General features: G+C 42.9%; 2 protein-coding genes across 2 annotated transcripts in view; one reads left to right on the forward strand and one right to left on the reverse strand.

Moving 5' to 3' along the window:
- Nucleotides 1-26,685, reverse strand: part of CDH23 (cadherin related 23) — a 782,513-nt gene that overhangs the window by 72,723 nt on the left and 683,105 nt on the right. The window contains exon 39 of the mRNA XM_018553073.1: nucleotides 5,360-5,581. Coding sequence (XP_018408575.1) covers nucleotides 5,360-5,581 — 222 coding nt within the window. The remainder of the gene's footprint in view (nucleotides 1-5,359; nucleotides 5,582-26,685) is intronic.
- CUNH10orf54 (chromosome unknown C10orf54 homolog) overlaps nucleotides 12,315-26,685 on the forward strand; it is a 52,763-nt gene continuing 38,392 nt past the window's right edge. The window contains exon 1 of the mRNA XM_018553074.1: nucleotides 12,315-12,470. Within this exon, the coding sequence (XP_018408576.1) occupies nucleotides 12,383-12,470 (88 nt within the window). The 5' untranslated portion in view covers nucleotides 12,315-12,382. The remainder of the gene's footprint in view (nucleotides 12,471-26,685) is intronic.

The following is a 26,685-nucleotide window of genomic DNA, read 5'->3' on the forward strand; positions in this document are numbered from 1 at the left end:
GGACTTACCTTAAATCATGCCTCTTAATCCGATCTTCTTCTTTCCTGTAGTTTTTAGCTGTCCCTCCAGCGCTTGTGCGGGTCTCTGATACAGCGCTGATTCCTCTGTCCTCCTCTTCTCTCATGTCCCACGGAGTCTGTGCCATAGACTTACCTTGTGTCTCTCCTCGTCTCCCGGCCGAAGATCTGAACTGCGCATGCGCCCGCCCCAAGATCCTTTGCGGCTGCCCAAGATATTTTCAGATGTTCGGACAGGATGCGCGCAGGGAAGACACAGTATAACCCTTTGAAAAACTTTTTATTTTTTATTTTTTTATTTTATTTGTTTTGCATATATCTACTGCTTGCTAGCAGTAGACATATGCAAAAACATGCGAGGGTTTAATAATCCTTTAATGGTCCCTATGGAAATAGGGGGGGAATAAATATGTGGTGGTTTGGTTTGGTGCATATTACTTTACCGCACAAGTATGCAGTGATATGCTGCAAACAAAGAGCACCTTTGCCTGTATCAGCAACAAGAGTACGCTGCAGATCCCAAAATAAAATAGGCCTTAAAGAACAACTCCGGTTAAAATGTTTATTAACCCTTACATTGGGGCTACCCCCGCACTGCAAAGGTTAAGTGGTCGTTTTTGTCTAGGGTCAAAAATAACAAAGTTTACTACCTGATCCTCTGAGCTGGTTAGCTTTCACAATGCTCCATCCGGTCTCCCCTGCTTTAGTGTTGGTTTGTCCCTCTGTGTACTCACTTGATATACACTGTGTATAGAATGTCATGACTCAGGGATCTTAGACCGCTGCAGCGGAGAGGGAGAGAGGCTTCAGGGACAGGTCTAAGAGCCAGTCGGCCAGCTTGGAAGATCAGGTAAGTGTATCTTTTTTATTTTTGACCCTCTGCAAAAATGAGCACTTGAACTGCAGGGGTAGCCTTGAAGTGCAGGGGTAGCTCCACTGCAATGGCTAAAAAAAAATATAATACAAAAAGACTGCAAGAGGGAGAGACAGAAGCTAAACAGCAACTACACACACAAAAAGGTAGTCCTAAAAAGTACTTTTGGGTCTCTAAACTGCGAACAGGAGGAGGGGGGGAGGGGGTGGTACACAGAAAATGTGTAGCCCCACACTGAAATCCATGGTAACTTAGCATAGAATAGAAACTATGGTAACACTTATCTAAACAGACTGCAAGTTTTCCCTAAACTATTTCAACACACAATGACAAATAGCTGTTGGGTAGCCACCCTTTTTTATTGAGAGGGCCGGAATATAACAAAGCTCCCATTATTGGGCCCTCTAAGCCAGCTGACCTAAGTTTAAGGCAGCGGCAAACCGGAACATCATCCCCACTCTTATATAGGGGAATAATTCAAAAAGCTGCATTATTGACTCTTTCAAGTAATGTAATAAGCCCTTTTTTTTTTACTGTTTTACATGGTAAAATATTTATTCTCCCCTATCGCCATAGGGACCATTAAATGTAGGAAATCCTCTTTTAAATCTGCTCAAATAAAAATGTCAGGAACGCCTAAAAGGAGAGGCAGAGGTTCTGCACACAGAGGCAATAGGAAATGAACAGGTTCTGCAGGACTAAGAGGTGGTCGGGCAGGACCATCTAGAGTAGCCATAATATACACCAGAGAATGCGAAGGAGGTAGTTAAGTGGCTGGCAAAGTCTTTAAAAGTATTTTAAGGATTTTAGATCACTGCTCCTGAAAAATAGATGTACTGAACAAAACAGCTGAGAATAAGTCAGGTCAATACAGCTACCTTATTATGTCAGCTTGGAAAACAAAATAATTGCTTATTATGGCATGTGTAACAGCGGGGACAAAGTTTTGGTAACAATCCCATTAAATGAAAATCTGAATTACACCAAGTAACACTATAAACAGCAGTATTGACCATTAGAGGGAAATCAATGCCAGGTTTGCAGCAACTGTGACTAATCAGTCAATATAAAGACATTTAAAAAACAAAAAACTGTTATTTATCCAGTACACTCGTAAAAAACGATCTTTTATGTAAGCCACATTTAGCTGTTGCATAACCAGAACAAGCTGAACAACCAAATCCAGAGTCCATTACCCCAAATAGATTCCAACTATAACATAAAAACGATTAAAGCAAATTAGTGAATCAATGACCTAGCTAAAACGTCTCATTCCATTAGTATATACTTCCATGCAGCAGCTGTCCTTAGGGGAGTTCATATAGACTCGGATGCAGACGTTCACCCATGCCTGCACGACTTGGACAATATTTTACCATGCTTCCAGACTCTCTCTTTAAGAATGCGAGATTTGACAGTGGAAAAATGAAATAAATGGGCCTATAACACTTGGCATTGACCCAAGATTACAAGGAAGTTCAGGACAGTGCAAGCTTGCATTAAGTAAATTGAATGCTTTTCTGAGCCAATTAAATAATAATCCCTTTTGATTCCCAAAAGCATTAGTTAGCGAGGGAAAGTTCATGGAAATGATTCAAATAAAGAAAACCCTTCTTGCTTATCACATGATTGTTTATTTCTCAATTAAATAGTTTGGATATTTTATGCAGATTGATATTCAGACAATTCTGGGATCATAATGTAATACACTTTAGATTTAGGCGTCTAAGCAATACCTCCTATCCATATGGCACTCAGTTCCAAGCATTAGGATTACAAGCATATCACAGCACCACTAGGTATTTTCATGAAAAAATAATATAAAGAGTCATCCATAACATTATGACCACCAGCTTAATATTGAGTAGGTCCACCTTTTGATGCCAAAACTGCCCTGACCCATCAAGGCATGGACTCTAATAGACCTCTAAATGTATGCTGTGGTATCTGGCACCAAGCTGTTGGTAGCAGAACCTTTAAATCCTGTAAGTTGTCATGTGGGGTCTCCATGGATCAGATTTGTTTTTCCAGCACATCCCACAGATGCTCAATAGGACTGAGATCTGGAGGCCAAGTCAACACCTAAAACTTGTGTTCCTCAAACCATTCTTGAACCATTTTTGCAGTGTGTCAGGATGCATTGTCCTGCTGAAAGAGGCCACTGCCACAAGGGAATAGCGTTTCCATGAAGGGGTATACTTGGTCAGCAACATGTTTAGGTAGGTGGTACATGTCAAAGTAACATCTACATGAATGGCAAGACCCAAGGTGTCCTGGAAGAACATTGCCCGAAGCATCACACTGCCTACGGCGCACTTAACCTGTCAGTGGTCAGAATGTAATGGCTGATCGGTGTATGGGGGAAAAAATCACCCATATATAGGCATGTTCTAAGACAGATTGTGGTTAAAGGGATAATTTGATCATGTTCTGAATGTTATGGGTAACAGCTACCATGCATAATCAATACCCAATGGATTGCAAACAGCCAGGGTGGTGGAAATGGAAGGATGACAACTGTTGTTGAATTGGTAGTGCATGTGATCATATGTGACAATACAATACAAAGAAGCTTAGTACAAAGACCCAGATCTTTCTGAGTTGCCTACAACAATGAATGGCAACGTCTCCTAAGTGCCCTAATATGCACCTGTGAATGATGAGGTTAAGTAGGTAGGCAATGATTGTGATGAAGGTTAAAGTATATTTTGTAAGTGTCAATTTGTGTTACTTGTGTATGGCATCTTTGTGTTCCTCTGTAACCAAGGTAACAGGGTGCGGAACAGTTAGGTGTGACAGACCCATCTGCAATCTGAGAAGCAAGATAATGTAGTAAAGAGATGGCAGGTGAGACCTGCTTAGTGGTGCGAGGCTTGGCACGTGTGTTTTGCATTGGGTTTGTTTTTGGGCTATATTTAGAGGCTGGCAGCCAAGGCTGCAGGCTGTGATTGCATCATGTTTTAAGAAGCGGGGATGCAAATAAAGTGCTAAAAATATTACCACAAATAATCGTGCTGCTAGAGGACTGTGTTCCTCTTCAGTACCATCTACTTTTACTTGTTTTACTTTTGGGTTAAACTGTGAGGAAGCATACAGTTAAGCCTTTCATTGTACTTGGTACTTGTACTCTGCACATTTGACAATACACTTTGAACTTGAACCATCTTCCATGGAGTGTTCTACTCTTCTATTAAGCTGTCATACTACTGAAGGGACTGCCTGGCAGCTTCTAATAGCATAAAACAGACCAGTGGCATCCCCAGGTGTACAAAGCAGTCTACGATTTTTGTACGGCGGCCCCATCCTGCCCCATTTATCGCAAGATTAGCGGTAATTCGAAGAAAGCACCTGGACAAATTGCGGTAATCGACCGCACATATTTTCATCTGCGCATGTGCAGTGTAGATCGTACGAATTTTGACGTACAGAAATGCCACCAACCTTGCAAAAATCGTACGATCGACCGAAGTTTTCTAACCAGCTGGTTAGTCAAAAGTCAATCGATTGTACAGTATTTGTGGTTGTACACTGCCTATCAACCTTACGAATATCAGACGAAAACGCGATCGCATACGAAAATCAGTCGATATTCGTAAGGTGTATGGGCGCCTTAAAGCTAGCCATACACCGTTAGATGTATCTCATTCAGGCCTGCAGACTGAATGAGAGAAAACAATCAATTCCCTTAATGTGGATAAAGGAATGTCTCCTGCCAGCTACTGTGTCCAGCAGTCAATGGGACTGACAGCTGTTGAATACCCAAACTGTTGCTGAACCCGGTGGTGCCAACAGTGGATTTGGCTGAAATTCAAACAGTGTATGTACACCTTAAGTAAAAAACATGGCCTAAATAATTACACAAAGACCGCCAGTACCTTGTTATTTAGCATACTTATTAGCCAAATTCAATATAAAAACAAAAAGCATATGTCTTTATAGTGGCAAAGGAAACTAGCTCAGGAAATGGCTCACGAGTGAAACCACACAAAAAAATGTCATGCATGTCTTATTTGGCTTGCTAATGTGCAAAATTGACACATCTCAAGAATGTTGTTTATGAATGTTATTATGTGCTAGAATTCCACACAGCTTCATCTTGAAAACAATAGTGTTAAACAGGGTTAGTGTACCTTGAAAAAAGCTCCTTTGCAACCTACCACATTTTAAATCCCACTCTCAATGCACTACACTGTTTATATTTTACCTGACCATTATATGTTTATATCCTTGTCTGGTTTATAAGCCTTTAAAAAAAGATGCTTTCCAATTTGTAACAGCTTTGTGTGACTCCTGTCTGCATATATGATGTCAGATCTTTGTACTGCACTTCTATAAACCCAATACAATTTTTGAAATAGAAAGTAATTGACCTCTATTACATGACCAGCATCAACAAAGTACACGCATATTATTCAAGACTTGTCAAAGAAATACACTGCACATTGAACAAGTCTCATTGTGTCCTTACCGTGCCATTATTGATCGTAAAGGTGTTCTGGAGGTTACCATTTATTATGTTATAGGTAACTGTGCCATTAAGTCCTTCATCAAGATCCACAGCTGTAGTTGTAATAATGACAGAGTTTAGTGTCAGAGGACCTTCATCCAACCTGACTTCATATAGTGGACTTTCAAACATGGGAGCATTGTCATTTTCATCCAAGATGGTCACATAGACTGTTGTTGTTGCCTGCCAAAGGAAAATGAAAATAAATATTGCATTCATTAAATATATTACATAGTCAATTTGATTAAAGAAGACTTTTCCAGCAAATTCAACCTTCATGTATCTTATATAATAATCTTACGTATATAAAAATCTAATGGTCGGCACTACGACATTTACAAATAATTACATTCGAAAGTTTGAACATCCACATTTATTATTGGCTTATTGGCAATCATTACTTATGTCTGAAACAGAGCCCGACTTTGAGACATTATTAACGTGACCCCAACGACAGCCAGCAATATCCACTGGCTACACTGTAGGAAAATTCACAAAGCTAAAACACCAGGATAAGTATCCTTATTTAAAAAAACAGACCAATGACTCCAATGAGAAATTACAGTCAAAAGGCTGAAAATAGGATCCTTATCCTTGGGTATGACCTCACAAATTGAGCCATGTGTGCGCTGCTTTTACTAAACACATTCGTTTTCTGTGCATGCATCATCTGACATGTGTTCAGCAAACACATTATAGCCATTCAGCACTGGCAGCTGCCAGGGGACACATGGGTGATGCTTCACACTGCCTTAAAGATTACAGTTGTCTGATTGCCGGACCCCCAAGACAGAGCAACTATGTAATGAAAGAAAATCTTATGTACGCAATCATTGTGTAAACTGCTTTCACATTTTTATGAGTCAATAGCCCAGTTTTGGATTTGCTCACAGCAGATGTAAAGTCACATGCATTTTCCAAGGCAAATACATCCTTCTGTGAAAATCCATTATAGGGGTCTTTGCATGCTGCATTTTTGGCATGCTGCCCCTCATTTCCAGTAAAAAGCCAAGTTGATCGGGTTGTCACAAGAAATGTCACATACATTAAAACTGCATCTTTTAATAGATAGTGAGATGCATGTGTCTAGTGCGTCAGGCCCTCGCTATTCCTGACCATTAAGCTGTTCATCAACACAGGGCTGAAACACACAGTTGTGATTCAGAGCATTGAGGTAACCTGTGTTCGCAGATTGTGATGTCATTCGTTTTGATTGACACCCCAATGAACTAAGGCAATGCAGTTCTGATGTACATGCATGGAAGTGCACAACAACGCACAATAATGCACTACTGTGCACTGGGTTGCATATGCTGCATATCCGTTTTCTGGTCCACTTTTCTGTGTTGGCAGCCGATTCAAAACAAACGTGAGATACAAAAATTACAAAGTGTGAATGGACCCTTAACGTATATGTCAATCCAATCACTAAATCACATATAAGCTTCAACATGTAACAATGTACTTCCAAAACATTTTCAATGTTTGTAAATCTGCAGCATTCGTTAAAATATTATCTGGTGACTCTGCAACTAGGGTCCTTGTTCAGGCACTTCCTGTTATAGGGTGACAATGCTCTGGCCGTCTCCTAATTGTGCTCTTGTGTTGTCACCCTGTCTTCCAATTTAGGTTACATGTGGCAGTTTACACACACATTACTTAGGCATTGGCCACTGTCACCATCAGAAAATGTGCCCTATGGAAGGCCATGCAGCCATCACTGGAGTGCATGTAGACAGGAAGTGGCCACACAGTGGCTGCAGGAAATCAGCAGCATTGAGACGCAACAAAAAAGGTGAAAACAAGTACTTTACTTTAAAAAGTGTAATTTTTTTATGATACACAGTGCTTTAGAAAACTAAATGTCATTCAGCTAGAGCACAACCCAACCACCCAAAGGGGAAGCTGTCTATAGGGCACTCTATAAACTAGTGAAGTCAACAAAGTCAGGAAAGAGGGAAAAGGCTGGGACAGAAGGATGTCTCAGAATGGCTAAGAGCAGTTTAATATTAATAGCTTTTGCCATTCACACATACAGGGTAAACTGTCCATAAACTGCTTACAATTTGTGAAAGGGCCCATTCACACCATAGCGCTGTGTTTATTTAGATGATACCACTCAATGAATGCATGCTATCCCACAGCACGTGTTACCGTGTGCTATGTGCGCTGCATTGCCATTCATTTGCAAATTCATTAATTGGCTGAAATTTGAGCTGTATGTGGCCCTGTTGGCACCACCCGGCATGACTAAAGTTGATTATTGTCGACTTTTGTTGAAGGAGCTGGGTGGATAATTGACAGCTGGACAGTGACTGTACCCAATCAGCTGCCAGCGGGACATGCAGCTGCTGAATACAATAGCTAGCAGGGGAGATTCCTTCATCCACACTCTTTAGCATGGATGGGGGTATTGATCTCTCTGGTTTAGCTCATGGGGCTGAACGAGAAAAATCTAAAGGTGCAAGGTCAGCTTTAGGCCCCTTTTAGACAGGTGGTCCAATCAGGTCCGCCTGCCAGTTTTTCAGGCGGACTTGATCGGATACCCCATGTAAGTTTACACCCAGTTAATTTGACCGGACCTGATTGTGCCGGATCAGGGGTAATCTGATCTAAACGGACACAAGTCTGTTTACCTCTGATTCACCATAAACGGACATGGGGTCCGGTCATTTCAGCTTTCTGGACTGGAAAAAACAGGATGCACACGGATGTCACAGCAGTGACATCTGATCTGTACCGCTCGGACTAGCAGGATCTGTGCACAGATACCCTCCAGATCAAACTGTTTGAAAGGGGCCCCCGGGCCTGTTCACGCTACTTCAAGTGCGTTCCAGAAGCTAACCATGCTGGAACGCACTGGAACACATACTGTGAAGGTTCCCTGTGTTCTGGGGCGGGAGTGCTTGTATTATTTTTTTGTGATCGCAGTGGACCAGAATGCAGGCGTTGCTGTGCCACACGTTCTGGGGGGGCGAACTCCCTGCAGGCAGAGGGGGTGTGAAAATCGCACTGCCACGCCCCCTCCTGCCCCAGAACACAGGGAACCTTCAGAGTATGCGATCAAGTGCATTCCCGGTGGAAGTGGTGTGAACAGGCCCTTCGGGGTCAAAGCTAGTGTGTCTGGGCCAGACTTTCTAGATCACGGGTATCAAATAGTGATGGGCTCGGGCGTGTTCGCAGCTTCATATGCCGAGCCGGCCAGGAAGCTGACAGCCCGCAGCACCAATCACAGGCACTGAGACATTTCCCGATCTCAGCAGCTGCGGACCAGGAATATGTCTCAGTACCTGTGATTGGCGCTGCGCGCTGTCAGCTTCCTGGCGAGCTCGGCACGTGGAGCTGCGAACACGCCCAAACCCATCACTAGCATCAAACCTCCAGCCCACCAGCTGTGGTGGAACTACAAATCCCATGAGGCATTGCAAGATTCTCACAGCCACAGACATGACTCCCGAAGAGAGATGACTCCCAAAGAGAGATGCATCATGGGATTTGTAGTTTCACCACAGCTGGAGGGCCGGAGGCTTGCTACCCCTGTTCTAGATCCATTAGCAACAAGTATAGTACTGTCACCATTCAATCCACCCTTAAGATTATTGAGAGTAGGCCTAGACATTATTACTTTGTTGGCTTGTCCTAAGTGAAAAAAATACACACACACTTCACACTCTGCACATCTTCATCCTGGCTGGATTAGTAAATCTCTGTGTACACTTTCTTAGAAGTGTGGAGCCAAAATGAGACTCTTTGTTATGTTTCTTTGGCTGAAAGGTTCCTTTCAAATGCAGCTAAATTGACTTAATTAACAAAATGCAATTAGTTAAAGGGGTTTAAGTGTCCCAGGTGGTGTGACAACACCTACCATTAGGACCTACACAAACCAAACAGCGTCTGGAGGCTGGGACATATGTTTATGTTTTCTTATATGAGCATATTCAAAACCAAAAAGATTTTTTAAAAATCAACAACCACCTAAAACAGCCATGAATACATTTAGAAATAAATTGTCAGACTGAGGCAGGGAAGGATTTATGAAACGTAAGACAAAGGGTGACTATAAGCATTACAACAAGGAGACGTCTATGATGTCCATGTGTTTACTTATTGAAATTCAAGGCAGTTGTAGAGCTTGTAAGTCACCAGTGGAAATTATGTTAATGACTACTGGATGAAGAGATTGCCTTTTAAAAGAGCATCTTGTCTGATAGACTGTGCCCACTAGCAGAAGGACGGCTTCAATTGTAATCTGGGCTCTTGCCAGGACACAAACAGCTTCTTCAAAAATTCCTCTCTTGTGTTAGCCGCCCACATCACAATCTTCTCCTCAATATGGCCTTACACGTGCCGATTATCAGCAAGAATGGTTGTTTTAGACTTTACAGATGGGTGTGTGGACATGAATATGTATGTTTAAAGAGAATGTAAAGTCAGGGTTTTTTTTGGTTTGCATTGAGTGGGAAAGGGTTATACTAGCCTTACATGTCGCTGGATTACTGCTGAACTGACTGGAATTGAAGCTGTGAGTGGCACTTTCAGCACCACCGAACTCGCCTGAAGAATCCAAGGAGCAGGGTGGAAAGTTGTCGGCCGGACAGTGACTGCATCCAAGCAGATTCAGTCACAGTTTGGTATTAAAAAAAACTGTGGGTGCTGTCTGTCTATATACTAGGGATGCTCTGATACTGGTTTTTTTCGGTATAGAGTACCGATATTTTTTTCCGGTACTCGCCGATACTGAATACCAATACCGGAAGTCCCATTAATTAGCTGGGAAACCGGGCGGCGTGTAGTGACTCGCCTCCCGGCTTCCTGATTAGTCGGGAAGCCGGCTCCATGCTCCCTCGTTACCAGGTGAAGAGGAAGTACGGAGCCAGCTTTCTGGCCAACCAGAAAGCTGGGAGCGGGTAATGGCTCGCCGCCCGGCTTCCTGATGTGCCGGCTTCCAGACTAATAATTCCATTTCTTTCCTTACGGGGGGATTCACCCCTCTATTTCCCCTAGTGAGCATTGTCACTGAGACAGAAAGTAATTGCACATTCTAAATTTTATAAGTATCATGAGAGCTAGAGGTGAGATGAAATCTTACAATGAGGACAAATACCCCCATGACAACAGACTAAGAATGGAGTAACCGTGGCTTTGGGAAGATTTCCTCTTAATTCCAAGACAGTATAAAAAAACCTAATAGTGTTCTCTACTCTACTCAAAACCCCTAAAAACTGTTTGCCTAAAGAACAACCCTTTCAGCATGGGTTTGGTTGAATTCCCCTATCCCCAGAACCCCATATTGACCTCTCCGCTTTCACTGGAAATCACTGGTAATACCCAGTACTTCTAGGTATGGAGAAGCATGCAACTTACTCCATGTGACAGCACTGGCCAATCAGCAGTTTCACAGGCGCACCTATAGCTCCGGGCAGCTACAACTCATAGCTTACCCAGGACTTTCCTTTTGCTCCCAGCGACTGCAGGAAAGGAAGCTGAGTGTATGACACTGCTTTGAAGTGACACTGTTGCTTTGCCGTGCCTGATCAAATCACAGATGCAAAACTGTTCCTAACCCATGCAGTGGAGCTACCCCCGCACTACAAGGGTTAAGTGCTTGTTTTGATCTAGGTGCTACAGTAAAAAAGTTATACTCACCCACAGTGGCGTCACAAGGGTGGTGTGGCCCGCACCCGGGTGACACCAACATGACTAACAGTCATGTTGGTGTCACCCCCTCTGAAAAGTCGGGCACTCGGTCATGGACCGAGAGCCCGACAGTTGCAGGAGAGAGGAGGGAAACTGGTGGCATAACTTATCCCGCGCCGGGTGAACGTCCTCTCCTCAAGATGGCCGCCGGCAGGTATCACAAAGATGGCCGCGCATGTGCGGTGATGTCACGGCGGGGTGTCACTCGGTATCCGCTCCGGGTGACACCCGGCCTGGGGACGCCCCTGCTCACCCAAACTGTGGAGCTAGCCAGCTGTCACAGCACTCCCTCCAGCCTGTCTTCCCCTTTCACGGCAGCAACAGACTATCCCTCCGCATGACACACAGGACCTTAGACTACTAAAGAGGAGGACGAGAGAGGCGGAAGGGTGTTGTAAAGTAGCTATGGCTCCAACCTCACTCCAGGGATGGACTACAATCTCCTAACAAATAAGTAAGCTATATGTGCACAGGATCAAGCTTGGAGCGATGCCTACTTTACAACACACATAGGGACCAAGGATAACAAAAGTAGCAACCCCAAAAAGGAAGGACAGTGTCAGCACCAATTCAGAGATGATTTGAGGATCTATAGCCCAGTGATACACAAATAAGATACATTCCTGTTAATAGTTTAGGTACTTGAATGTATTTTTAAGATTTAACTGCCGAGTTTAGTGTCACTTTAATAATATTATTCAATGTACAGCTGCAGCAGGTAAATAAATACATAAAACATACAAACAATAATATTTCTATAAATAGACAGTTTTCCTTACGATAATATTATGCAAGCAGAGGAAATCCATCTTCTGCTGAGTATTCTAACTAAAAAACATCTTCTGCTGAATAAATGGAATAAAAAGAAATCTCCCACTGAATAAATAGAATAAAAAGAAATCTCCCGCTGAATAAATAGAATAAAAATAAATCTTCTGCTGAATAAATAGAAAAAAAAAATCTTCTGTGGAAAAAATTGAATGAAAAATCGAAATCTTTTGCTGCTACCTATTTAAGAAAATCGATGTGAATGACTTTCCCATTAGTAATGATACGATTCAATGCACTTGCTGTCAGAATCCTCGCACATACACACAGGGTGCACTGAGGTGTGTGTCCTCCGGGGGGCGCTGTGCACCATGTCTCTGTATGGATGTCCTGGGCACTGTACAGGCTCTGACATTTCCTGTGTTGTACAACTCTCACTCGCAATGCTGAGTGTCGGCTCATTAGAAGTGCTGCAACAGGCATGAAAAGCCTTGCAGTCGGCTCGCAGTTTTGGCAAAGATGGATTTGTCCAGGAGGTCTCAGGCTCCCACCTGCAGTGTATGGAAATGTTGGATCGTTCTCTTCCTCAGCCTGGCATTGTACCAAGGTAGGACAAACACAGCTCTGTGCACTCCACAACAGCCCAACGTGCTCCCATTCACTGCCAGCTTTTCTGTGCTGCTGAATGGGAGAGGAAGGAGACCACCTGAACAGTCATGCTCCACTAGAATCTAGAGAGAAAAGTAGATGTGCTGAACTTCTGTTCATATCAGGGTGTGCTGTAGTCTTTTCCTGCAATACCTGCCCTATGTACTATTCCTCCATTAGGGATTAGGTGATTAGGAGCATGACCTTGTGACCTGCACATTGATGATTGGGGATAAAGACCTCCCTCTGGTGGGCTTGTTGTGTCTCAGCAGCAGACCTGTGCTCTTTGGCACACAAGTCTGGGAACAAGTCAAATTGCTTTTAGGATGTGAATAAGTCAAGGGTGTGTTCAATCCGGCGCATCGGAGTAAAAGGGATCCAGGGCTCGATTCACAAAGATTTGTGTATTAGCGGACTGATTACAAATCTTTAAAAAAAATGGTCACTTTTGTTTTTAAAATATAGATCCTTATCTTACTGCAGGGGTAGGCAACCTCCAACTGTGGTGAAACTACAATACACATCATGCCTTTGCCTGTGGGAATCATGCTTGTGGCTGTGAGCCTTGCAGGGCCTCATGGGACATGTAGTTCTACAACTGCTGGAGTGCTGAGGTTGCCTAGACCCGGCCTAGGGCGTTTGCATGTGAAGTGAGCTAATTGTCATATTGTGTGATACTGATCGGAAATGACCCTTTGAAGTCCAGTGGTAGATTGTACCGTGGGTCCTGGCCTGTTTTGCATTTGTGCGCCGTCCCAGTTTAATTGGATTATGCGTAGTGTACGCAGACATTTATGGTATGCCTTTGACATGGGCTGGTGGAACTTTTCTGAAGACTCTGAAAAGCTGTAGTGCTATACTCTCTGCAGATTACTCTTGTAATGGTGGCAGACGGTGTGGATACTATGTTTCCAGGTACAGGGGGTGTGCATGTTTGAGAATCTTAAAGGAAACCTTTTACGAGTAGAATCCGAAGGCTGCCATTGCTGACCTTGTACTGAAAAAAAAGTCTAAAGACTTGCAAAGTTTGATCCATGGGTGGCCATGATGGCACCACCTGGCTTAAAGGAGAACTATGGGGTAAGTGCTTTTCCCCATAGTTCTCCTAAGGGTCACGGGAGAACACAAACTAGTGTCCTCCCGTGACCCAAAGCTCAGTATACCGCGAGTTACAGCTTGCGGTATACTGAGACCGCTGCTGTCAGCACAGATCCCGTCATTACTGTCGAGATCCACCCAGCTGCGTGAGTGACAGCTGGCTATGCCTATCTAGAGGCAGAGCCAGGTGTACCCGCCGGATCCCCCGTCCGTTCCGCCAGTCAGCGCTGAAGGATCGGAGAGGGGAGTGGGAGGAATCCCTGCAGGGAGCCGTGAGTGACAGTCACGGTTCTCTGCAGGGACATGATCGAAAAGGGAGCGAGCGGCGGTATGCGTTTGCTCACTTCCCCATCTATTGAGCCGACGTGTGACAGCTTCATTTTGTCACACGTCGGCTCGAACTATGAGGTTGAGTGAAAATCACTCACCTCATAGTTCTCCTTTTAACAAAGGTCTATTTTCCAATCGGCTTTTGTCCGAGAAGCCAGGTGAAAAATTGTTGGCTATTTAGGTATTCTAACAGCGGAAGGCACACAAGGCCGTCAGAATACATTATCCAGCAGGCAAGATTCCTCCATTCAGATGGTGGAAGCAAGTGACTTCTGTTGTTCAGCACACAGGGCTTTAGTCTGATAACTTGATCTGCACATAAATCTAATAGATGTGTATTGGAGTGATGCTTAGGAGTTCTTGGTCAGCAGGGAAACAAAGAGAGTAGGTTGAAGCTTTTTGACTTCAGACGTTGATTGCTATGTTACTTTATATGTGCAGTCTGTTTTCCTGAGAATGAGGACATGTACATACTGTACACCAAACAAAGAGTGGACAGTATTACGTTTGGAATACATCGGTTTTGTAAAGACATGCAGAGTGGATCCACATTGCCAATGATACAATCAACTCAAGCATCACCAGTGACTGATATTGGCTTGTATGGGAAACGATGTTACCAACTACAACTATGGACAGAGTCAAAAAGATCTGCCATTGGCCAGTCCGGTCATTATTAATTTCCCATAATGGAAGGGAATCATCCTTTCACTGCACATGTGCCAATCATAATGATGCATGAGTTTGGAGTTGCTATCACTGCGAACTAAAAGCTGAACTCCAGCAAGTAATGTCTAAATGCAAGGGGGCGGTGTATTATTACTTAGATCGCGGAGAGCTTTGTGTATTTCTTCCAGACCTGTGTTGTAATCCAGCGTGAAACTTTGCCTCTGTGCAGGAACTTCCTGTATTAAGTCACTGCTGCTCTCTCTCCTTGTGCAGGGGGACTTGTCTTGTATCCTCGCTTTCCTGTAGTTTTCTGCAGGCAGCCTGTTGTGGGTGGAGCCTGCTGGACCCCTCCCACAGCTCTGAACTTTGCACAGTTATAATGTCACTGCTACTTTTACAAGCTGATATTTGGGTTTAAAAAGGCATTTGGCACACACAAAGTGGATTTATATCCTTTGTGGCTATTGAGGAATAAACTTTAATGAAACCTGTTGTGCCCGGAGTTCATCTTAAAATATGAGTTTTTTTTAGAATGGTATTTGCCATCTCTGTCTGGCCTTAAAAAGGCTCGTAGTGCAAGGGTTAACGGCTTGATTAGGTCTAGGGCAGTGATGGCTAATGCCTGTGAGCCCGAATGCCCAAACTGCAACGCAAAATAAATTTATCTCATGCCATCACTGAAAATAAGTTTGGTATTGTGTTTTAGTTTGGGCACTTGGGTTTAAAAAACGTTCAGCATCACTGCCTTAGGCAGAATAGGGAAACATACATATTCAAACATTTTATTTTTTCTTGATATTTTTTACTTTTTTATCACTTAATTTTTTTAATTGTAATTTTTTTTTACATTTTTATCTTATCTTTTATTATATTTCACTTTTTTTAAATCATTTTTAATGATTTTTTTTTAATTTCATAATTTTAATTATTTCTTATTATAGTTTACTTTTTTTTAAACAAATATTTATTTTATTATTTTTTAATTTTTTTCATATGTGTAGTTTATAATTTTTTTCCTCAACTTTATTGCTATCACACAGGAGCTAATAGGCCCCTGTGTGATAGCATTTGGAGGTGACAGGTTCTCTTTTATTGAACCTGTCACTTCCAATACAGGAGTAGCACAGCACTGTGCTGGATCTCCTGTGGCAGCTGAGACGGGAAGGCTGTGAATACAGCCTTTCTGTCCCATTGTTAACACGGGGCAGACTGCTCTGCTACCCGCTTTCCATCCTGAACTAATCGGCCATGGACCCGGGTCCCCCAGAAGAATGGGAATGAAAACCATGGCAGGGAGGGAGGCGGCCAGCAGTGGGGGTGGACCATGGAGGGGGGGACGGACCAGCAGGCTAATTACAAAGTGATCTCGGCACTCGGAAACTAGCTGCGGCTCCCCCACTCTACATTTAGCCCTGCTTGCCTGAAGCAGGACTAAATGTATAAAAAAACTACCCGCCCTGCATGTGGCGATACAAATTCAACGCCCCTGCCTAGGCTCGCATGCCACCAGAGGGGCCTCTGCATGCCCTTTGTGGCATGTGTGCCATAGGTTCACCATCGCTGGGACTCAAAGAAAATACACTCACCTGATCCTTAGACCCATCTAGCTGCTAGACCGGTCTAGAGCTGCAGCTAACGATTATTTTCAAAATCGATTAGTTAGCCGATTATTAGGTTCGATTAATCGGATAAACAATAAAATAAAGTTTAAAAAATGGCTCCAGTGATGGGACTACTAGTTTGTATTGAGGTTGTAGTCCATCACAGGAGCAAGCTTGGAGCGGTGGAAGTAAAAAAGGGAGGAGGTGCGGCGCACAGCGTGTGGAGCTGTGAACAGGGCCAACTGATCGGAAGCCGATTAATCGATTATTGAAAAAGTTGACAACTTTTTCAATAATCGATTATAATCGATTATGTCGATTAGTTGTTGCAGCCCTAGACCGGTCCCCACAGCCTCTTATCCTCCCAGCCCTGGCGGTCTAAACCCAATTGATGTCATCATTTCTAATCCAGCCCATTCAGATGAGCCGATGTGAGGACGTAGAGGGGCCTTTCCACGTTTGGAGCAGTGGGGGAGAGAGGTGACCGCCACAGGACCGAGGATCAGGTGAGTGTATCTTCTCTATTCTGGCCCCTAGACCAAAACGAACAGTTAACCATTGCATTGCGGGGTAGCCCCACTGCAAGGGTTCATTTTGTAAATCAACTCTTTAACTCTGATTCACACTGGAGTGTTTTGTAGCTTGAAGCTCTAACTTTTCAAAACGCTCAACAACCAAAATGCCATCATGTCTTTAAGTTGTGCCTGTTCACATATGAGCGCTCAGCCCCATATAGCTGGACACCTGAAGATCAGAAAGGTACATGAGCTACTTTTGAAGCATTTCCTCATAAATCCTGGAGGTCAGGGAGTTGTAAACAGGAATTGTAGGTGCATTTGGCATCTGTTGGGTAAAACAAGAACAGAGCACAAGAACATTTCTGTTGTGTGGACAGAAATGTAAGGAGCAACCTTTATGTGTGCCTCAAGCTTTGTTAGAGAGCTCTGAGGGAACATACTGGGGCTGAGTTATAGGACTGTAGAAGAGGAAAAATACAGCTACTGTCCATAGCAACCATTCAGCCGTGATCTTTCATTTACTAACTTCCCTTAGAAAACTGACAGCTGGAATCTGGTTGTCACAGCAACAGCTCCAATGTATCCCTATTACTGTTTTTATAGATCATCACCTTTTGTTTTTATCTATAAATTACTCTCTACATTCATATACAATACTTTATAAATGCTGTAAGCTGGATATGTCTCAGTACCTTGTCGTTGAGGTTTGATGATATCATTTGTAAAATAATCACTGACGCCAACGCAGATAAAGGGAACACTTTATATTGTCCAAAAGCATTTATATCATATTTCCTTTATTCCTAAGCAATCTGCCAGTTTAAGCTTTGCAAAGCTTTACCGTGATCTGGTTTAAAGTGAACCAATAAGGATAGCATTATTGTAGTTACCATTGTTGACTTGGTTTGGAAAAGAACCTGTTGCAGGGGCCATTTCTAGTACTCTGAATATTTACCCTTGGCATTATAATCCAACCTTACTATTTAGTAGAGGTGCACCGAAATGAAAATTTCAAAACCGAACCGAAATGAAAAAAAAAAGGCTGGCCGAAACTGAAAATGTTTTTTTATATTTTTAATTTTTTTTTCAAAAATCAGCTTCTCTCTTCAGTTTGTTTAGTTAAGATTTGAAAATGAAAGAAAGAAACTGATTAGTTGCCTTGCACGGCTGCTCCAGATTTTGGCTTCTTCAGTTTTGATACATTCCCTTCAGTGTGTTTACCATGTACACAATCATGAATGAACAGGAGGTGTTGTAGATCACTTCCCATTCATTCATAATTGAGGACACAGTAAACATGCTCTGTCCTCAATTATTTACAAACACTCAGCGATCACTGATTGCTGAGTGTTTGTACCCGCTCTCCATCCTGACACGTTGCCACAGGAGGCTGAACGAGCAATGCAGGGAGGAGAGCTCGATCTGTCAGCTGACTCCTCCCCCGCACCGCCAGCCGGCCTCCTGTGAGAGCTGTCTCTGCCCACACACTGCTCTCCTGATCTGTCACAGGAGGCTGAGCGGTGCGGGGAGGAGAGATGCCAGCCGCTCACAGCGCTCTTCTCCTGCACTTCCTGGCCTCCTGTGACAGTTTCTCTCCTCCCCGACGGGACACAGCAGTGCCCACCGGGAGGAGAGAAGGAACAGATGCACTGCTATTTCGGACAAAAAAATGGCACTTTTGGCATTTTACCAAAAGTGCCATTTCGGGCCGATATGTTTTGGCAGCTGAAATATCAGTGCATCTCTACTTTTTAGGGATTCATTTAATTTTTGTTATGTACAATTTGTTCCCTTCTTTGTCAGAGTAAAGGTGTCAGGATGAATGCTCCATCTCGTGCCTAAATTCAGTGCTGAAATCAGACACTTCTAATACTGTCATAAGGAAGAAAACATAAAGCTTTGCTAATTGCCATTTTACAGATCTCTATTAGCCCTGGTAGGGTGTCAGGGCTGTTATCAGAACAAAGTGCAAATCCCATTCGTATTGCCACGGTCTCAAAACCACAAGGTATATGTGGCGCCGTGCAAAACACTAATAGTAAATAAAAGTAATTCACCGACACACACTTGAAGGGTTTTTAAAGTATTGATATGTTTATTCAATACCCAATGTCACATACTGTCATACGGTGCTAAGCATGGCAGTATGTGACATTGGGTATTGTTTAAACATATCAATACTTTAAAAACCCTTCAAGTGAGTGCCGGTGAATTACTTTTATTTACTATTAGAGCTGTTATCAGGTCTGAGCTCAGGCTGGAGACAACTTAGTCTCCAGGAGTGTCTTAAAACTTATTGGAGAGTTGACATTTCTTCTCTGACAGGGAGATAAAACAAATAAACAACAGCTTACACAGCTATCCCTAAGCCGTAACGCTGTACTATTTTAACAACTTCTTTCAAATGTTCACTCCCGACTTTTTACAGTTGCAGGTTCTGGGCTATTATTCTGATCCTCCCTACCTTTTAAAGAACTCTGGGTAACTTTATTAACCCTTGCAGTGGAGCTACCCCCGCACTGCAAGGGGTAATTGTTCCTTTTGGTCTAGAGCTGAAAATAACAGTTATATTCACCCAATCCTCTATGCCAGCCTGCTGTGACAGCACTCCCTCCTACCTGTCGCCTAGGTCCTCTGCAGTGATATAATGTCCCTCGGTGTCCTCATATCTTATACACTATGTATAGAACATGATGGTTTACGTGACCTTAGACGGCTGCAGCGGAAGGGGAGAGAGGCTCCAGAGGCTGGTATAAGAGCAAGCCAGCTCTGAGGATCAGGGGAGTATAATTTTGTTATTTTCAGCCCTAAACCAAAAGAAGCAGTTAACCCTTGGATTTAGCCCAACTGCAAAAGTTAGTTAAAATTACCTGGAGTTCTTCTTTACATATGTAACTTGAAGAAGCATATAGTCAGCAGACTCTAGAAAGTCTAAATCCATGTCCTGCATACTTATTCCAGGTAGTGCTGTCCGAATCAGCAAGGAGTAAGGACCTGCTGACAGATATGTGCATTTAAAGTGAAATCTTAAATCTTAAAAATGCATTCAAGTACCTTAACTATTAACAAAAATGTATCTTATTTGTGTATCACTCAGCTGTAGATCCTCGAATAATCTCTGAATTGGTGCTGACACTGTCCTTCCTTCTGGAGGGTGGCTACTTTTATTCACCATGGTCTCTGTGTGTTGTAAAGTAGCCACCGCTCCAAGCTCACTCCTGTGATGGACTGTAATCTCAATACAAATAAGGGCTTGTTCACACCGAATGCGGTGTGTTCCGTGATCCCTTACAAAACTTTCCCCTGCATGCTGGGGAGGGAGGGGGCGTAGCCGGGCATTAAATTCAATGGCACCACTTCCACGCCCCCCTGCCCGCAGTGCAACGGACGCGTGGCAAAACTTTGCCTGCGTTCCGTTCCACTGCAAACACAAAAAATAGTGCTTGCTCTATTTTTTGTGTTTCAGTGGAACGGAACACAGCTAAACGTGAGATTGTAGTCTATCACGGGAGTGAGCTTGGAGTGGTGGCTTCTTTACAATACACACACAGGGACCATGGGGGAACAAAAGTAGCCACCGTCCAGAAGGAAGGACAGTGTGAGCACCAATTAAGAGATGATTTGAGGATCTACAGCCGAGTGATACACAAATAAGATATATTTTGTTAATAGTTCAGATACTTGAATGCATTTTTTAAGCTTTAACTCCAGAGTTTAGTGTCACTTTAAGGCAGGTATCTTGCTTACTTCCTATATCAACCAGAGGAAAAGGGCAAGTTTGCATTTATATTTAGTCATGTCTGAAAGATTGTCACATGGTTAAGTGGATGACCTCCAACTTTACTATTATTGACAAGAAAAGTCTAAAATGATCCTTCACTGCAGATCATTTGAACATGTGTGAGCATATGAACGGTTTTTATTAAACAAGGAAAACCAGGAATTTGTTTTATTAACCATTGTAGTGGGGCTAACCCCCCCCCCCCTTCCCCCGCTGCAAGTGTTAAGTGCTTGTTTGTGTCTAGGTGCCAAAATAACAAAATTATACTCACCCAGAGCTTCCATCCGGCCAGCTGTCACAACGCTCCCTCCAACCTGTCTCCTCTCCCTGGAGCATTGAAATCTTCCCCAGCATCCTCATGTCTATATACTGTGTATACAACATGATGATTTACGGGACCTTAGACCACTGCAGAGGAGGTGGAGAGATGTTGGAAGGACCGGACTAAGAAGAAGCCGGCTCGGAGGTTTTGGTGAGTCTTAACTTTTATTTTTAACCTAGACACAAACGAGCACTTAACCCTTGCAGTGCGGGGGTAGCCCCACTGCAAGGGTTAATAAAAACAATTTTCTGGAGCTCTTCTTTAAAGCAATATAATTATGAAGGAAAGGGCATTGCAAAAATCACAAGTGGGATTTGATCCAGAGAAGGCAGATATGATGCTGTGACATAGGCCATTGTTTCCAAATATACTAACATGCTTAGTACCAAGGCACTTCTCCACTTTAGTGTAACAAGCTAATGACAGCAACATTGTCACATCTTTCTGGATGGCAATTGGCAGCTGATGTATACAAAGATACCACCAATGGAAACATATCACCCATGATGGCACTGAAAAAAGAAGTTACCTTTGTAAGGGGAAATAGTCTGCTCAATATGCAACTAGTTTTCCCAGTTCTGATAAGCTCTATATGCTGCGTATAGATATCTACAAGCAACTGGAGAGTTTGAGTAAAAAATAGAAACTGTGTATCTGTTTTATTTTCTTATGTGCCTATAGAGAGACTATTGGGCTCTGATTGGCAGCACCATCCCACTTTTCCTTTCCTTCAGTTTTACAGAATATGTTTGATTGCACTGTAATATACGCCAAGCTGTGATTTAGATTACAGGACCTAGGCTGGTAAATCAGTGTGGGTTCTGTGAACAAAATATATTTACCTATAGAACAAATGTGTATTAATTTGGAAACCACATTGATTCTTGGTCCGTTTTATTTTGATTAATGTTATTTGTTTTCACACTGCTGTTTTATATATACTATATTGCTAAAAGTATTGTACACCCCTCCAAATCATTTGATTCAAGTGTTCCAATCCCCTTCATGGCCACAGGTGTATAAAACCAAGCATCTAGGCATGCAGACTGCTTCCACAAACATTTGTAAAAGAATGGGTCGCTCTCAGAAGCTCATTGAATTAAAGCGTGGTACCTGTGCAATAAGTCCATCCGTGAAAGTTCCTTGCTACTAAATATTCCACGTTCACCTGTTAGTGGCATTATAACAAAATGGAAGCAACTGGGAACAACAGCAACTCAGCCATGAAGTGGTAGGCCACTGGGGTCAGCGCATGCGGAAGTGCACAGTGTGCCACCTGTCTGCTGAGTCAATAGTGACAGACCTCCAAACTTTGTGTGGCCTTCAGATTGGCACAACAACAGTGCGTAGAGAGCTTCAGGAAATGGGATTCCATGGCTGAGAAGCTGCATCCGATCCTTACATCACCAAGTGCAATGCAAAGCGTAGGATACAGTAGTGTAAAGCACGCTGCCACTGGACTCTAGAGAAGTGGAGACGTGTTCTCTGGAGTGAGGAATCACGCTTCTCTGTCTTGCAATCTGATGGACATGTCTGGGTTTGGCGTTTGCCAAGAGAACGGTGCTTGCCTGACTGCCTTATGCCAGGTGTAAAGTTTGGTGGAGGTGGGCTTGGCCCCTTAGTTCCAGTGAAGGGAACTCTTAAGGCATCAGCATACCAAGACATTTTGGACAATTTCATGCTCCCAGCTTTGTGGGAACAGTTTTGGGATGTCCCCTTAATATTCCAACATGAATGTGCACCAGTGCACAAAGCAAGGTGCATAAAGACATGGATGAGCAAATGTGGGACAGAGGAACTTGACTGGCCTGCACAGAGTCCTGACCTCAACCTGATAGAACACCTTTGGATGAATTAGAGCAGAGACTGCGAGCCAGGCCTTCTTGTCTAACATCAGTACCTGACCTCACAAATGTGCTTCTGGAAGAATGGTCAAACATTCCCATAGACACACTCCTAAACCTTGTGGACAGCCTTCCCAGAAGAGTTGAAGCTGCTATAGCTGCAAAGGGTGGGCCAACTCAATATTTAACCTTATGGACTAAGACTGGGATGACATTAAAGTTCATGTGCATGTAAAGGCAGGCGTCCCAAAACTTTTGGCAATATAGTGTATATATTTAATTATATACTTACATTATTTATAAAACAAGATTGTGTTTGTATATAAACATTTATTAGCTGATAAAGGATTTCCAAAGCACTGTGGGTTATCTAAATCGACAGCACAACAAATTAAGATTGCTCTGAGGCTCCCTTTCTCTGATAGGCTCTTACTTTCTCCTAAAAGTAAGAGCTACTGCTGTGATAATCATTAAAGTGTATGTAAACATGAACAAAAATCTTATTTTTGCTTCTTTTTGGTCTGTTAAATATGTAAATGAAAGTTTTTTACTATGATAAGTAAAAAAAACAACAACAAACTGCTGATCTTGCCAAAAAAGCAGTTCCTCTGTCAATAAACAGATAATCTTCACCTGTTATGGAGATGAGACAAAAAGAGGTGTTCCCATAGCGTACAAAAGCTCCTCAATAGATACAGTTAATGGAATGAGCATTGTCTAGCAAGCAGCAATCCAATTTTTGTTTTTAGATTTAGATACACTTTAAACCCCAACAATGAACTTCTCTTATTTCCTCCCTTTCGGTCTGTTACAGTGAGAGTAAAATGAACTTTTAGCTATTAAGTGTTATTATACACAGCATATTAGACTTACAATGCAAAAATAAAGCCGCTCTACCTTCCCAGACCCAATACTCCATGGGAACCGTGGTGCTCAGCGCAAGCCTCTGCCAGACTCAATCAACAAAATGAAATGGAAAATAGCTGGCACTCGTAGGAATCCTCTTAATGGCGTCTCTTTATTGAAAAGGAAAAAAAGCAGCTACACAAATTGCTAGCATATAAGACTCCCTCACTGGCGCTTCCATTTTTCTGCCAGTCTTCTTCTGGGTTCTGATTCTTTGCACGCTTAATTTGCTGGGCCCCCGATGAGGAAACCCCCATGCATGCCCACAGGAGTTACTTCATCTTGGCAAGAATCTTGCTGAGCCTGTACACTGAGCAGCTCAGTCTACAGAAAGGTGCTGACAGGCAGCTACAAGGTTTTATGGCAGAAGAGACAGTCTCTGTAGTCCTAAAACACTTCCATTCCTAGGGTGACACTTCTTCTCCATAGAAAAGGTATAGTGAGTATTTGGTGTCACCCTAGGACAGGAAGTATTACCAGTAGGATAACCAGGTGATGATAAAGAAAAACAAATACCACACCTATTAATTGTCAAGCGCCAATATAATACATATTAGTTTTTTGCATTTAGATACACTTTAAAGTGTATTTCCACTTTTCCCAAATTTGGATAACTCCTGTTTTATATTTTTTCATATTCATATATTTTTAAGAGCAAAATACCAATACCAGAAGTATTTGATAGAAGGTGACTTTACTTACTAGTACCACATACTAGCCTATGTGAATCTGAACCTGTTTACCGGAACTTATATAAGCATCTACAAGTCAGAGAATGGTGGTACGATCAAGTTTCTCGCACAGGTGTTATTACCTGTAAAGGAAGTCTATTGCAGAGTCAATACCCTGCTGCAGAAGAATGACATAGGTACAGAAGCTTTGCTCTTGCATAGGTACAGTAGCTTTGCTCTGGTCTTAGGCCTTGTTTACACGATTTTCTGGTCCAGATCTGGAGACGCGGTGCTATGCATGCAGTGCGTTTTTTATGTGTTCTAGTTAAAAGTGGGAGTGGGGCTGACAATATGTTAGGTGCAGTGCATTTTCGGACCGTTTCCTGACCGGACAAAATGGGACATGCAGTATTTTTTCTGTCCGGAACGGACTGCGCTCGTGAGAACTGCAGACCATAAAACACATAGGGATACACTGGAATGCATTTTGGGTGCATGAGCGCACGGATCTGGTCCGGACGTCGTGTGAACAAGCCCTTAAGCTGTATACTAGTTCCAGGAAGCTGAGCCTTGCTTCACTGCAAGTGATGTTCTGGTATAGTAAAGAAAGAAATCTCACTCCTATTTAATAATCGAAATATATTAAATCGGATTTTGGTACATAAGCAGTCTACCTGGGCTCTCTCTCAAACGTGTCAGGATTTGATCGAATATACTTTATGATTATTGGAGGACGAATCTTTTCTTTACTGTTTTATATTGATGTGCGGCAGAGACAAGCTGGGAGATGGCACCATGATTGAGTGGATGGGGGGATAGTCTGGCGTGGAAGGTGACTTTTGTTTTTAAATGTGATGTTCTGGTACCAACATTCAGGATGTGTGTATGAGAATGGTAACTTTAAGTGTTAAACAGGCACTGAACAAGATTCACAACAATTCTGGCTGACCTGCAGAAAGTTGATGTTCACCATAAACAGCAATGGCCAGAGCAAACCAGTTTCCTACTTCCTGAACTGGTAAAGTAGTCCATCAGATACCTTCATTTCCTGACAGCCTTATGACCTTTGGTGCGGGGTAGGTTCTCTTACTGACCTCCTCCACGGACATTACAACGTCGTTTGTTTGCTTACAACAGCTTTGTGGTGAGTCTATCACAGCAACGCAGCAGCTATTTAGTTGTCTATTCAATGTTGAAATCAATGTTCAATGTTGGTTGACATGGAGCCATTCCCAGTCGCAAAACGGTCCTCAGGTTTGTTGAACATTTCAGAACAACCGGAAACATTATGAACAAGAAACCACCATGCCCCGCCCGCATGGCAAGGACGCCGGAAAACATTGCTCGGGTGAGAGAGGCAGTGGTCCGGAGCCCGTGACGGTCTGCTTGAAGACATGCAAGTGAGTTAGGGTTGAGTTGTGAATCAGTGAGAACCAAGATCATGTGCATTCGCACAGCAGTCTTTTTGTTGCTCGTAATCTCTCACATTGAGCTGTTGAACAACTTGCATTTTGAATGGACAGAATCTTAAATCTCTCTGTAAAATGGTTCTCACTGATTCACGACTCAACCCTAACTCACCTTGCAGTGCTGGCGGGGCCTGGTGGTTTCTTAGCCGCTGTGTTGCTGTGATAGACTCACCACTTCGAACAAAGCTGTCGTAAGCAAACAATGTTGTAATGCTTCATTGTTTTTTTTTTCCCAAAATATTTTATTTGAGACAGAGTCACAATGTGACTAAATGAATACAGTACGATATACATAGTTGTTTCTATTTTTTGTGTGTGTGTTTTTTTTCCTGCCATACAATTGCGTGCATTCTTCATTCGTCAAATAGTATAATGTGTGGAGCGGCATTGCATTATATAGAACCGCATAATCTTGTACAAATACATGCATTGTAGGAACTTTAAAGGGTATGACCGTATGTCCAGATTCCCTTAATAGACTTCGTGCGTAATGGAGTCATTGAAGACCGAAAAGGGTGAAAGATGGCAAACGGGATCGTTGGAGGAGTTTGCCCATAGCACTTAATATATCTACCTCCCACCCTCCCCTATCAGCCACGCTGGACTCCACCTCTCAAGATAGAAATGGACATCGGGCCATACAGTTCTATTTACCAAGCCTTATATAAAATCTGTCAAACATATTTTAAACTAAACCAATATACAATCTAAAGTGCAACCCATGCTCACCAACCTTTGCAGCCCACACTCACAGAACCCTTCATCCTCGCGGTCTCTCCACAGCACCTCACATCCAGAAACCTCAGCAGACTAAAACGCTATTTTGCAGCCATGTGGCGTTATACAGTATCCACTGTTTCATTGTGACTGAATTGGCATTCCTCGGGGGGGGGGGGGGGGGGGCATCTCCCTGAAATGAGAGGGACACCTCCCTGAAATTGATTATTTCAGGTTGGGATCCCTGG

This window comes from Nanorana parkeri, unplaced genomic scaffold (genome assembly GCF_000935625.1).
Source record: "Nanorana parkeri isolate BGI_ZX_2015 unplaced genomic scaffold, ASM93562v1 scaffold108, whole genome shotgun sequence".
Taxonomy (NCBI): Eukaryota; Metazoa; Chordata; class Amphibia; order Anura; family Dicroglossidae; genus Nanorana; species Nanorana parkeri.